The 14,161-nt window shown below is 38.8% G+C and overlaps 1 protein-coding gene across 1 annotated transcript in view; it reads right to left on the bottom strand.

The window, feature by feature from the left end:
• Nucleotides 1–404: 404 nt before the first annotated feature.
• SLC15A4 (solute carrier family 15 member 4) overlaps nucleotides 405–14,161 on the bottom strand; it is a 51,580-nt gene continuing 37,823 nt past the window's right edge. Inside the window, exons 7-8 of the mRNA XM_048822278.2 lie at nucleotides 7,813–7,971; nucleotides 405–1,960 (exon numbers count right to left, since the gene is read on the bottom strand). Of these exons, the coding sequence (XP_048678235.2) occupies nucleotides 1,812–1,960; nucleotides 7,813–7,971 (308 nt within the window). The 3' untranslated portion in view covers nucleotides 405–1,811. The remainder of the gene's footprint in view (nucleotides 1,961–7,812; nucleotides 7,972–14,161) is intronic.

Raw genomic sequence — 14,161 nt, 5'->3', positions numbered from 1 at the left:
TTTTTAGATAGCCATATGATTCTTCTGCAGCCTATTTCAGTCTTTGCCAAGCACATTAATTCCACCAGACCAAATTGGCTTTAAAGGTGATGTACCACAAATAGGGTATTAAAAGTTAAATAGAATAGAAAGTACATTAGCCAATCGGGAATATTTACAGTTTTGCTTACAAGAGATGCAGTTCTTATTTTTCACTATTATGTTCAAGACTTACACTGCAATCAGGAGGCGGTTAGGGACTTACACCCAGCAGGTTTAGTACTCGCTTGTGGGTCTTTTACTAAGACAACGAATATATGTAATTACTCCCAGACTCATCCCATTCTAATACACATTCCATTGGGTGGCACAATTAGTAGGATTGCAAGATGGATTTGAGGAAATAAAGACCAAAGAACACTGGAGATCTGCAGTGTAATTTTATTCACCTGGGAACACAGGGTCAGAAGTCACAGCACAAGAGTTCATTTTGCTTTGTAAACTCATTAAAAGGACATTCTATGTTCCAAAAAATATTTAACATTTTAAATGCAAAATCACCAAAGGAAACTGTAAAAGCTCAAACACATTAAACTGTTTAATAAAATACTGATTTTTCAGTTTGTTTTCTTTATAATCACTTGCAAAAGTATTGCTTTCCATATTGCCTTGCATATGCAGTATTAAATACAACAGGTAAAGAAATTAAAGTAGAACATGCTGAAAGAGTAAAAACTACATTTACTCTAGAATAGGAATGTGTTGCTGAAAGGTTCTAGCCCTGTAGCACATTAGCAAAAATTACATAAAAGACACCAGGACTGAAGACATTAGAGCTAAGAGACCTCCAACTGATATTACACATTCATCTACTGAGACTGAAATTCAGTCTCCAATCTCTTTCCGTGCACTTGAAAATATTTAAGGATCTTTAAATGGAGATAATGAAACTGAGAACATTAGATAAAAGACTTGCTTATTCAAAGGACACAAGTTTCCCTAATGTCCTAATACACCTAACTCTGACCTTAAAAAAAATAAAAATAAAATCCTGGAGCAAAACCAGTTATGTCCCCAAAAGTGTCTAACATGTATCAAAAATCATAGCAGCTACAAAATAACCTACTGTGTTGTCTAAATGCACCCAAGGCCATTTTATATTAAATACTGAAGTGTAGGCTTAAAACATTTGTCCTATTTGCAACGAAAGATCAATTGCATACAAGCCATCCCTTTTTATCCAGGCTAGTCAGACCTATGAAGGTTAGATTGCCTCCACTTGTCCCAAAATTGACCTGTTGAATTTAACTTCCTCAATTTTTTAAAATTCAGAGGAGATTTCTTACTAATTTCACTGAACCTCTTGAACTGTAACCAGAACTTCAAGGAAATACAGGTGCCTTCAACATAATAAAGACTGCTGAAAAGTGTTTCCCCCTCCCCCCCAATCCACCTGCCTTCATTGAACAAAGTTCTTCAGTTAGGAGTGAGCCACATTATACACAGTGTTTCCTTACTAGTTTTGACTAGTTATATTCAGTTTCCAAAGATGTTAAGTAGTCCCAACATGTCAGCATGAGCACAGCGCCTTCAATACCTAGAGTTAATGCACTTCCAAGATCTGCATTTTCCCTACAACAGGGCATATGAGCCCCACCGACATAAGGCACTTACCTACAGGGAAAGGGACAGGGGTTAGAACTCATGTAACATGCAAGTTTAAGGAAAGAGTCCCATTGGAGAACAGTTTAAGATCTTGCAAACTATCAGTTCATTGCCAGTTAATTTACTGCGTGCTGGTCTAATAAACTGCTCTTCCATTTCAGATAATGTCAGGTCCTCCCATTGGCAGTCACTCCATTAGTCCTTGATCTTTGACGGTCATATTTCACAGAAACAATAAGGAAAAGCAGGAGGGTTGCTCCTTGGATAGCCGCCAGCAGGAAAAAGTAATAGTTTAAAAAGCAGCCATTAATGTTACCTAGAAAGAATTGGAGAGGAAAAGTAAATACACATAGGGAGTATACAATCCCGCTCAGTCCTATAAGAACTAAGATTTATCTCTGCAAAAGGTGTCAGCAAAACAGAACCAGATCATATTTCCATCATGTAACCAGTATTTCAGTTTTTGGCATTATCTAGAATATAAATTGCATTTCTAGGAAAATACACAGCCTGCAAGCTGTGCTTTGTATTTTGTGCTTGTATCTCTTAAAGTCAGTAATGCCTTTGATTTCTCCTCAATAATTGTACACAACCTCGCAATGTTACAGGAATTACATGTACACAGAGGGGAGCACAAGCCCCCCTTAGGCCTAAACAGTTTTTAAAAAGAATTAGCAGCCGGAGAAAAGTAGACATATAGACAGAAAAGCTGTGCTTGTATCTCCTTTTTTATAATTGATTTTCAATTAATGCAGAACACGAATTCATCTAATAAACTCTTAAAAGGGAGAGAGAAATGTAAGTGTTAACCAGAAATGTTTATAAGTGATGTACCAATGCTTTGCCTTGTGGACTCACTCATACTTCTGATAAAACAGGGTAGCTGAAAAACCATGAAATGCATATCTAAATATATTTTTGCTCTTCTTCCAATTTAAACAAAGGAGATCACACACAGAGTCACTTTATTAATTATTATTATTATTAAAAGAGCTACCTTGCTAAAAAGGAAAGCAACTCTCCTGCTGGAAATGCTACAAACCAAATATGCTCTCTCAAGCTTGTTATCAGAGTAAGAAAAAAGCCTCTGAACTTAATGTACTTTAATTTACAGGCTATAGTTTCTTCATTTTAAATCAGAACCCCCAAAATATATTTTCTCCTCAATTGGAGAATGCCCTCTCACTCTAAAACCGAGTTTAATAAGTAAATGGACAATCTTGCTCTCCTGCAAGGTATGGAGAGTTAGAACAAGATTAAGTGGTTAGGTTTATGGCTTACTGTTTATATAGAAAGGTAATCAGTTAAAAAAATTAAATGGATTATGTTGATATAGAAAAAGTTTTGATATGAAAACGACTTAAATCACTGAAGATTTCATCTCACAGACATGTGCAAAACTATATGGCCAAAACTAATCCAATGCATATTCAAAGGAATGAGTGAGGAACATTTCCAACTGCCCGGCCCTACCTCCACCTCTAATTCTTTGCTAAAAACATCATTTGTTTTTGTCAGGTTTCAGAGGAGCAGCCGTGTTAGTCTGTATTCGCAAAAAGAAAAGGAGTACTTGTGGCACCTTAGAGACTAACCAATTTATTTGAGCATAAGCTTTCGTGAGCTACAGCTCACTTCATTGGGTGCATAAAGTGGAAAATACAGTGAGGATAGGTTGTAGATCCTTGATAATGCATTCTCTCTCAACCTTGATCATCACTTCAAAAGGTTCTCTCTCCCCCCACCCCACTCTCCTGCTGGTAATAGCTCATCTTAAGTGATCACCCTCCCTACAATGTGTATTTTTTCATGGTCTGTGCATATAAATCTCCTCACTGTATTTTCCATTTTATGCATCCGATGAAGTGAGCCGTAGCTCACGAAAGCTTATGCTCAAATAAATTGGTTAGTCTCTAAGGTACCACAAGTCCTCCTTTTCTATTTGTTTTTGTGTATTTCTTTAAACCTGCTGAGGCATTTTCACTGTGACTTCCTAGCAATTCTGCATACGAGATGTAATGTATATCAAAGATTTACGAATGATGATTTGTTTGTCAAAAACTTTATTTTTTCCAATCCACTTGCCACAAATTTGTACAAGTAACTCTTGGGCTTGGTCTACACTACCAACTTATGCTGGTATAACAACATCGCTCAGGGATGTGTAGACAGTGCTATGTCGATGGAAGGGCTTCTCCCATTGACACAGCTACTGCCTCTTGGGAGAAGCTCTCCCATCAGTATAGTTAGTGTCTTCACTAGGCACTACAGTGGTGCAGCTGCAGCACTTCCAGTGTGGACAAACCCTTGAACTGTAAGTTGTTTAGAAGCCATTCATTATGCACATGCAATATTTGAGATCAAAGCAGCTTTGGACGATACCACTCATATGGTGTCTCTCTCTAACCCAACTGGATATATCAACTTTTGGAGAATCAACTTTTAAATACAAGTTCAAAGCTTGCTTTCTCTGAATAGTCTCCAATATTCACTAAAAATGTATTCTATGAAGAATCCTGGCAGAAATCCCATTTGCTAACATATTTACAGAAAGCAAACAGTGAAAGCAAAGTTTGTGTAAAAGTCTGCACTGTCATTGCCAATCTCTAGTCATTAACAGCCTTACATAAGACAGTTTTTTTCTTCTAGGTCCACTGGATCACTCTTTTCATCCCTTTAGCCATCCAGTGTTCTAACTAAATACATCCAAAGTTTTTAGCTAATACTACCTAAGCTGTTTCATGGAAAACAGGTTTCAGAGTAGCAGCCATGTTAGTCTGTATTGGCAAAAAGAAAAGGAGTACTTGTGGCACCTTAGAGACTAACCAATTTAGCTGAGCATAAGCTTTCGATGAAGTGAGCTGTAGCTCACGAAAGCTTATGCTCAAATAAATTGGTTAGTCTCTAAGGTGCCACAAGTACTCCTTTTCTTCATGGAAAACAGAAGTTTATGCAAGAAAGATGGTAAATGGTCTAACTTTAATGATCTCCTTGAATATAGTGAAACTGTACTGCTTTAAGGTAAAAACATACGTTTTATAACATCACTGAAATGGATGAAGCACAAACAGAATTCTGAATTTCACTTATTACAATTTCTTTAGACAACTTCTTAGCCTTGTTCAATGTTACATGGTGCCTGTGTGTCTGAAGGCCTCAATCTCCCCTCCCTGATCAGCTGAATGGGGAAATAAAGAGTTACAAAAATGGATGCTATCATGAAAAATTTAAAAGCATTATTCATATCAAGCCATTACTGCAATTCTCTTTCAACTCTCTCAGAGCAAAGTTAGGAATCCATCCAACTATGTGGAACTTCTTTCTGGTTCAATTCACCTCTGACATTTCCTCAAAGTTGTTTTAAGCTAGTGATTTGTGGCACATTAAATAGTTCTAAATTAAGAAAGCTCATTGGTAAAACATTATCCTTCTATTAAGAAATAAGCTCCTACTATTGCTGAATTTTCAAGAATACACTATGGCTCGCTTCCAACATGCCAAGAGCTACAGTCAAGTGGACCATTATGACTATTATAAGCGAAAGGGGGAAGCAAGAAATAGAGAAGCACACATCAATCCTTACAAGCTTTGAATGCAGCACACATACGTGTTGAGATTAAGTTATTGTAATTATTGAAGTTTAAGATCTAATTAAATAAGCTTATAATAAAAAGCAATAAAAGCAGAAGCAGCCTTCTCTTGACATTTAAAATACAACATACTTCCAAAACTCCATTTGAAGAGCAGAAGTAGTAATTTTCCTTTGTAGGACGGGATGTTAACTCCATGAAATCTTGATTTTTATGGCAGAAATAATTTAATCATTTCAATGTAGCAATCAACGCTTAAGTGCCAGCAGACAGTGTGCTCTACTGCCATCAATGGGAAGTAGTGAGAGAACACATGGGAGAACATTTAATGCCCCTAGTTTATACTGCGTTTCTTTAAAAATTTATAGTTGTAGAATACCTAATGAAAAATTCACAAACTCTTCATTCACAATAAAGCTTCAGTCTCACAACTGATGGGGAGGGCCCTTGAAGACCTTACTCGGTCTTACTGATTTAAAATTTGATACATCATTTGCTAAAACATTTTTAAAATAAACAGTGAATTTAATACTTTGAAAAGTATTTGATAGCACTAAAAAAAAAAAGCCCTATTTATTCACTGGAGAGTAACAGTCCACATAGCAGCGACACAGGATACTACAAACCAAAGCCACCCCACTGGTAGGCCTCAACCCCGATTCCAAGGTACAAACTCTGGGACCGCAAGGGGAGGTTAGAGCTCTGCAGCTGCTGTTTAGGGCCAGATAGACAGGGATTTCTGATAATTCCCTAGTAACAGCTGTCCACTGGGAAGCAGACTGAGCACCCTCGGCTTATTCTACACAGCTGACCAAAGGAGCCACCTGAGGCAACACCTTTCAGTCTTAATCAACCCAGGAAGCATTTGAGCCAATCTATATTTTTAGATGAGGGTGCTGCTACCTTTTCTGGGACTGTTTTATCATAGCCTAAGGAAAACAAGATGAGATGGATCATGCTAGAAAAGGGGAGGGGGGGAGGCTAAAAAGGCATTTCTAATTAAAATTGTCAAGTGTGACAAACATTTTATAACTAGTAACTTCCTCCATATTTAGCGCACATCTTTTGAATTACATTTATGCTGTAAGAATGGAAAGATTTGATCACCAAAGTTGCCATGGCAGAATAAATCTTGACCAATATTAACAACTTGTTTTAAAGTCTTTTTATCTTCAGGATGAACAACCAACCACCCCAGAGGAACTAAGTCTCCCACTAAGAATTTGCTGGTCTGGTCCTGTGTTGTTCAGCCATTGCTCTATTAGTCTCTTATGCTGCCTAGGGTTTAGCAAGAGAGACAAGATGGGCGAGGTAATTATCTTTTATTGGACCTCACCTACCTTGTCTCTCTCAAGTCTTGGGACCAACAGGACAACAACACTGCATACGGGATTTCCCAGGCAGCTCAAGAATCTCGAAGAAAACAGTTTCCCATTCAGCTCCTCTGAAATGGGGTGCTAATGCTCAAAATGCTAAATTATGGAAATATTTTCTACAACATAAAGATTACTCCTGTGAAAGCCATGACAAAAACACATCCTTAAAAACTCAACAATTACAGGTGTCAAAACAAAATGCTTGTTACCACTGTACAACCAGATGAAATGCTGGACCTCTGTCTTTGGAATAAATTTTGTATTTGTGATGACTCCTGTGTAAAGATTAAGCTTTTGGCCATCTGTTTTTAAAAGAAGGAACTTGTAAAATAAGATGCCAACTTATGGCATGAATGCAATTTCCAGACAGACTGTTAAAAAAGCCTAAATCACATCTGAACAAGCAGAAAGGGCAAAAAAATAAAAAAATAAAAAAAAATTCAACATCAAGTTTAACTTTAGGCATAATTTTTAGAGGGTACATAAAACTGCACCTGCATACCAATGTTAACCTAATTTATTACATCTTTCACACACACTTCTTACTGGAACTAATCAAGCCCCTGAAGTCTGTAAATGATTTTATGAAACTCCTAAGGTGCCACCTACTGGTGCCAATGATTTTGTTTAACTTCAACTGACAGTGAAATGTATGGCTTAGGTTGGACTATAAGATAAACTGATTGCTAGGTAGAAATGCAAATTTAACTCTTGTATGATCAGTTGCCACAAAGTAACATGAAATGCAAATATGAGATGCAAATAATCAGCACTATGCAGTCAAAAACCTGTTTTATTATTTTCACTGAAAATTGGGAAATTAAAAATATTTTAAGAGACAGCAAAAAAGATTCAATTTTCTTCAACTGCTTCTACTAATCTAGACATTCCAGCTAAAATATTCTTAAATGTACAAATATCTTCTGGTGATCAAAAATAGAAACACAGCTGAGCAATGAACTGAATCAGCTCTTTTATAAAGTCCACTTTACAACATATGCATTTCTAATGTATCTATTTAAGACAGTATCTCAGCTCCAACTGTAGCAATATGCAAGATGAAATTGTGTCTTTGCCACATTAGGAGGCTTTACAAATTCAAAGTGTTACAATTCTAAGCTAAGAAAGTTCCCACCCTTGAAATAGAATGATGTCTGATTAAGCATTTTACTTCATTATCCGCCAATACATTGAGGATTACTTACCAAAATCTGTATGATTACTCATCCAGCCAATTGCGTTAATAGACACCAATGCCAGCAGTCCTGAGCCAACAAATGATCCAATCCCAGAAAAGAAAAAGAACAGTCCCATAATGGCACTCTGCATGGATTTAGGAGCAGCTGAATATGCAAACTCTAGGCCTGTATTAAAAGACAAAAGGTATCAATCTGTAAGAAATTAACGTGCTTGGTTACCAGCTCAACATGCCTGCTAATGACAAATATCTACAAACATTGAAAACAATACATTTGTACGAGATTAAAAACAAGAACTTAGATTTTCAGGACACTAAGGGATTTATGTACCCAACTCCCATTGATTTCCAATGAGTATCTTACTCCCGTGGACTGCTCTGAAAGTCTTAGTAAAGGTTATCAATGGTTTATATTTGCATTAATTCCTGAACTTATATATAAATATAAAATATTTTTATTTTATGTGCTGCACCACTCTCCTCTTGTTCTTTTAACAAGTGTACAATCTTTTAGCAAACAAGTTTTCTCAGAAATCTCATGCGCTTCTGGAACTCATTCACTTTATTTTACAAGTCAACTGATATCAATCAAGTCTCATCGTATACCAGAATCAACAGACTATCTAGAGAGTTTACATTATACTTGGCTTTCAACCTTATCCAAAGTGAGTTAGGCAGCTAGGACACTGTCCAGCCAAACTATTTTTAATCATGGTTCGTCTAGTCTGCTTTAGAACAGTTTTTAAAAGACCATGTTTGAGCCTTGATGGAAGGTGACTACATTTTGACCTAGGCTTGAAAATGTTTTAAAGTTTTCATAACAAAAGCCAGCTCTCTTGACTCCCATATGGTCTTCACAGCTAGACCATACTCCCTCAGGTTTTGTGTTAGGCCATTTCCTGGCAAGCAAAGCCTCAACTATGCCAGTCAGTCTTCTTGCCCCTCTGCCTGCTCAAGAAGTGGCTTAGATTGGTGAAGATCCAGATTTACCAAAGAAATTGTTTCTCTGACAGGGCTGTTATGGGAATTTGATGATCCTTTTCCCGTCATTCAGTTTTTGTTCTCGGAGACTGCCATTTCTATACTGAGTTTTTTTTACTGGATGATATTTATAACCACACTGCCCTCTGACAAGAATAGTGGCCTCAAGGATAGATTGAGGCAAATCCTATATCCCCCATGGACATTCGTTTCTGTCAACTTGCAGCACTTAGGATAAGTCTCAATAGTTTTTAAAAACTCTGTTGGGAGGACGGGAAATTAACTATTTAACTTTACTTTGGGCAGATGGAACCTAGAATCTGCATATCAGACTAATCTGTAGCACCAGTGCCCCAACATGATATGCTGTTATAGGCCTGATCCCACAAAACTTACGTACATGCTTAACTTTACATAGTCAGAATTCTACCTAAGTCAATGGGACTACTCACAGGGCATAAAGGCAAGGAGCCACAATTTTTTTGCAGAATGACAGCCAAGGTATGGTCTACAGGTAAGGGCAAGGGATGGAAGACTTAAGTCAAAGTAGTCTGCCTCTTCCTGAAATTAATGGGAAGGACTCTCCATACCTCTTTTTTCCTCTTTGCTGAGGCATGGCTGTGCACAGGAAGCAAGCTCAGAGCCATCCTCTGTTCACATAATGTTGAAACAGCAGGTTTTTTTTTAACACTGCTTGACTATCACTACTCATCCATACACAGCGCTTGATAGGAACACAATGGTGTTTTCCTTTAAGGGGAAAGAAAGGCTTAAGACTTCAAGCCAGATGGGTCAATTAGTCAGGGCCAGAGGGTGCAGTTCTGTTCAGACAAGGAAGTGCATCAGAACTACATGTTCTCCCTTATTGATCTGTAGTGCCACGTGGGAGATCGTGTCTGAACCACCACACTGTTTTCCCTTCTCCTTGAAGCAAAGAAAACTTGAATGCTGCAAAGTGACATCTCTATGATTGAAAAGTGTTGAAGAGCCCTTTTTCAGAAGTCAGACTGGAGGCTCCAATAAATGTAAATCCAGAATGTGAGGCTCAGTGTCCTTATAGATATATGGAAGCCAACAGTATGATTCAGTATTCTATTTAATATGACAAACACTAAAAAGGTTAAAAATTTGTCCAAATCCTATTTATTGGGATGTTTTGCCACTAATTACATTTGAAATCATCTCTCTCATTCTTATTTGGCCAAACCCCAATTAAAAATGGAGCAGTCTGTTCATCTTAAATAAAACTGTAATCTTTCACTAAATAACCCCGTTGTCAGAAAAGTTTCCAGACTATCTGAGATTCCGTCTGGTGACCACGCTGGATACTATTCACACAACTCAAACTGAAGTACACTGAGTGAAAGAACTCCAGTCTGATTTTTTTTTTCTTGGTTCCTTCACAAAAGCATTGGACTTGAGTGATACCTTTAGGGGGAAAAAACCCCAAAAGAATGTAATCCTACAAACTTCTGTAATTAAAAAAAAAAATCATGCTTCCAAACTTGAATAATGTTCCTAGTCACCTGAATATTTAATCTGGCCTAAAGAACATAAAATCTTTTCTTTGCCTTCAGCAATATTGCTGCCTGCTGGCAGCCATTGATAGCAATTTCAGACTACCTCAAATAAGGCAGTTTTGAAATTAAGCCCTCTAGTTGGTGGTGTCAGGTCATATGATTCCCAGCTAAATAAGGGTGCTTTAAGAGGATTGCAGGGAATAATACAAAAGATTAATGCAACGTGTGTCATCTTTTTAAAGGTACCTGAAGTGAAATTAATATGGTTTAATAAAAGTATGCTCAGCTTTACTGTAAACAAAAGCAAACATTTTTCTCCTTTTAACATATTTAGTTTTTTTGAACCAAGTGCTTTCAAATCACAGTATTGTAACCATTAACATTTCACTTTTTTTAAACTAAATTTCATAGCACAACAGTTCGCCCATCAAATTTAAAAATCACATTTATCCTGAAGTATCTTCCATTCAATTTTAAGGCACCTTCTTGTTGTCAGTCATTTAATTTAGATAATGATCAGAAGATTGAAACAAAGCTTTGTAAAACAAAAGGAAGGAAAGGGTAATATAAAGAGCAATTAAGATCTGTATGAACTCCTCAGTTCAAACAGGCATATTTGTATTCCCCCTCCCCCCACCAAAAAAAAAAAAAAAAAACTGGCCGCACAGGTTTTGAAGTTACAAAACCATTATTAGAGCAAGCGCAAAAGAACAGCAGTGTACTTCCATGAGACTAGGACAGGCCTTAAAAGGTTTTACTTCCTGTCTATTAAATCAAGTAGTACAAACCACCTGGAACTTAGAGCTCAACAGAAGAATTTATCACTTTTTTAAACCACTGATCCTTTGACAAATACATTGCAGATATTGGTTACATTTTGTTTGGAAACTTCTATAAATTGCGTAATAATTCGCACAGTCAAGAGAGAAAGAGAACATCTCAAAGAGTGAGGCACCAAATACCTTTTTCCAGTAAAAAAGGCATTTCTTGTAAGTCAGTTGCGTACATGAATTCAGATTTCGAGTTAACATGATTCCCCCAATGTTGCTAAGCAACTATTGCTTTATTCTCTGCTTTAAGCTTTCTCTGTAGTTGAGAAAGACATTAAAACAGAGATGACATTCAGAAAGTGACTTGTTTAAGCAAGAATTCCAATTGCTTATTCTGAAGTGATAGAAACATTCTTTAGGAGCTTGGGGTAGAAAAATATCCTAAGGTAACAGGAGATGATATGGATGTTATTACACATTTAATAAAACTTTACATCGTAGAGGGCAGCACTGATTATTGCAAAGGATCCGCTCTGCACTCCCACAACACATCTTCCATATAGGTTAGCAATGCCAGTCCAGACAGCAAGGTACACCCTACCAGCAGACAGAAAAACAATGAAGAAAAGCTTGCACCTGCTGCGCAGGCCAGTTTATTATACTCCTAAGTAATGAAGAGCAAAATGAAGTTAAAAAGTCAAATGTTGGGGAAAACATGTGAAAGGACAAGTGCCTCAGAAGTAGAGAAGGAAGTAGCAGGAGGTACAAAGAGTTAAAGGTTATGAAATGAACATGAAAAAAAGCATGAAATGAAAGCTCCTGAACCCTTCTGTTCCCAACAGAGTAAGGTTGGGAACAAATCATTACCAAGGAGGTCAGTTTGCTACAGCCAAGATGGCCTCTGAGGCCATACCTCACCTATCTGAATATGGTGGACTTTTAAATGACTTGAGATAGCTTTATGCACCTTCATATTGTAAAAGGTGATCATAAACCCCAATATCTAGTGCCCATTCATGTAAATGCATAATGCTTCTTTCACATGCAAAATTCATGGAGGATAGGTCCATCAATGGCTATTAGCCAGGATGGACAGGGATGGTGTCCCTAGCCTCTGTTTGCCAGAAGCTGGGAATGGGCGATAAGGAATGGACCACTTGATGATTATCTGTTCTGTTCATTTCCTCTGGGGCGCCTGGCATTGGCCATTGTCGGAAGACCGGATACTGGGCTAGATGGACCATTGGTATGACCCAGTATGACCATTCTTATGTACTCCTTTTGCACCAAAAACCAGCCCACTCAGAGGGTCTTACCATTTTCTAGTACTGGTGTGCCATAGCAGGACAGATGGAAGCAGACTATATGGGAACTGGGGATAGCACAAGCCATGTGCTCTGATTCTAACTTACTGATTTAGTCAGGTGGGACAAAAGGAGGAGTAACCTCTGAAAACCATCTTGTCCCACGATGGGAAAAAGAAAATGCGAAATCCTATCTAAGGGAATCATCTAAGGCAGAGGTTCTCAGACTCCCTGAGAATGCACAGCCACGAGCTGGGGAGGTGCTAGCTGCCTGTCTTTTGACCAGGCTGTACTGCTGCCAGACTGGATTCAGAGCTCCGCTTGGTGTGGGGGCTGGCCAAGGAGGGGTGGACACTAGGGGAAGAAGCTTCACCCAGTGCTCTGCTGCTCAGCTTGGTTATACCCACAGCAATGCAGGGTCTCTCCTGCTTCCCCATCTTCCCCCGGCAACTTCCATATTTCCTCTGTGCTCCATTCTCCAGTGGAGCTGGGGCTCCTCCATCTCCCCCTGTGCTCTCTTTGGCTGAAGTAGCCCATGCAGTATCAGAAGGGCTCCCCTCCATTCCCACAGGCCCCCATCTCATCCCTATCCTATTCTGAGAGCTCCCCTCCATTCACTACTGATCTGCTGCTCATCTTTAGGCAGTGGGGCTGGGCAAACTGGGATGACCAGAATGGCTCTCTTTCTGATCAGCTGCAGCTGTTCACTTCCAGTTCAGCACCCACACCACAATAGCAGCCCCTGTGCAAAGTGGGCTCTGAGCTCTGCAGCAGCTCCTAGAACCACCTTCCTCCTTTCCCTGGTGCCACAGGGTGCCTGGTCACATCAGGTGCCAGGGTCCTGCGCAGTTCCTGCCTGGGGTGATGTGCTGCCTTCTGCAGGGCACCAGTGCAGCTGGAGAGTAACCAGTTGGTCTCAGCCAGGTATAGCCCCAGCTTCCCTGACCAAGCCACAGCAGAGGCCCATCCCAGCTACTGGTTCTGCACCCTCATAGACTTCCCGCTGTACTGGACCCACACACAGCTCAGTGCTGCCGGACCTGTGAGTACCACACTCTGTCTCACTGCCCAGCAACCCCACTGCTCCTGCCCACCTGCACTAAAGGGGAGCCCTGCTCCCTACCCGTGAGCCTAGTACCAGGAACTCAGTGACTTCTTCCAATGGCCCCTGAAAACGGGGTAGGAGGTGCAGTGTCATGGTTATGGTTTCCAAAAGCATTTGGGCAATGTTATTTTAGCTGCTCTGATCTGTATTTTCTGAACACAAAAGGTGTTTTATGAAATAAAATGAGTACTTCTGACACAAATACTCATACTTATACTGATCAAAGCCCTTTAACTATTACCTGTATTCCTGCAAAGTATACGATTTTCAGTTCTTCATGTTCTCACAGTAAACTATGGGGGAGGGGGGAAATTGTTGTATGGAACCTAAGTTCAGAATCCCTCAGCTAAGGGGAAGAAACTAAGTTCAATGTTAATTTGTATAGATGTTTAAAGTTTAAGATACTGAATTACTGTGGCTATTAATATATCAGTTTATGTTATGGCTCTAAACAAAAGCTTCATGTGACTATGTTAACTGGAGTAAGGTCACTGAGGGAGTGATCTCACATTAGGACTAGCTAGCTGTACTATGCTCATACTGTATTAAAATTACCTATTTATAGACCTAATTGCAATAGGTTGCTAGTGTTATTAACTCAATATTGTTCACAAGCTCCAAATAGGTTTCAGAGTAGCAGCCGTGTTAGTCTGTATCCGCAAAAAGAAAAGGAGTA

This window comes from Caretta caretta, chromosome 15 (assembly GCF_965140235.1).
Source record: "Caretta caretta isolate rCarCar2 chromosome 15, rCarCar1.hap1, whole genome shotgun sequence".
Taxonomy (NCBI): domain Eukaryota; kingdom Metazoa; phylum Chordata; order Testudines; family Cheloniidae; genus Caretta; species Caretta caretta.
Note: the sequence above shows the minus strand (reverse complement) of the source record. Positions and strands in the feature narration are given on the sequence as shown.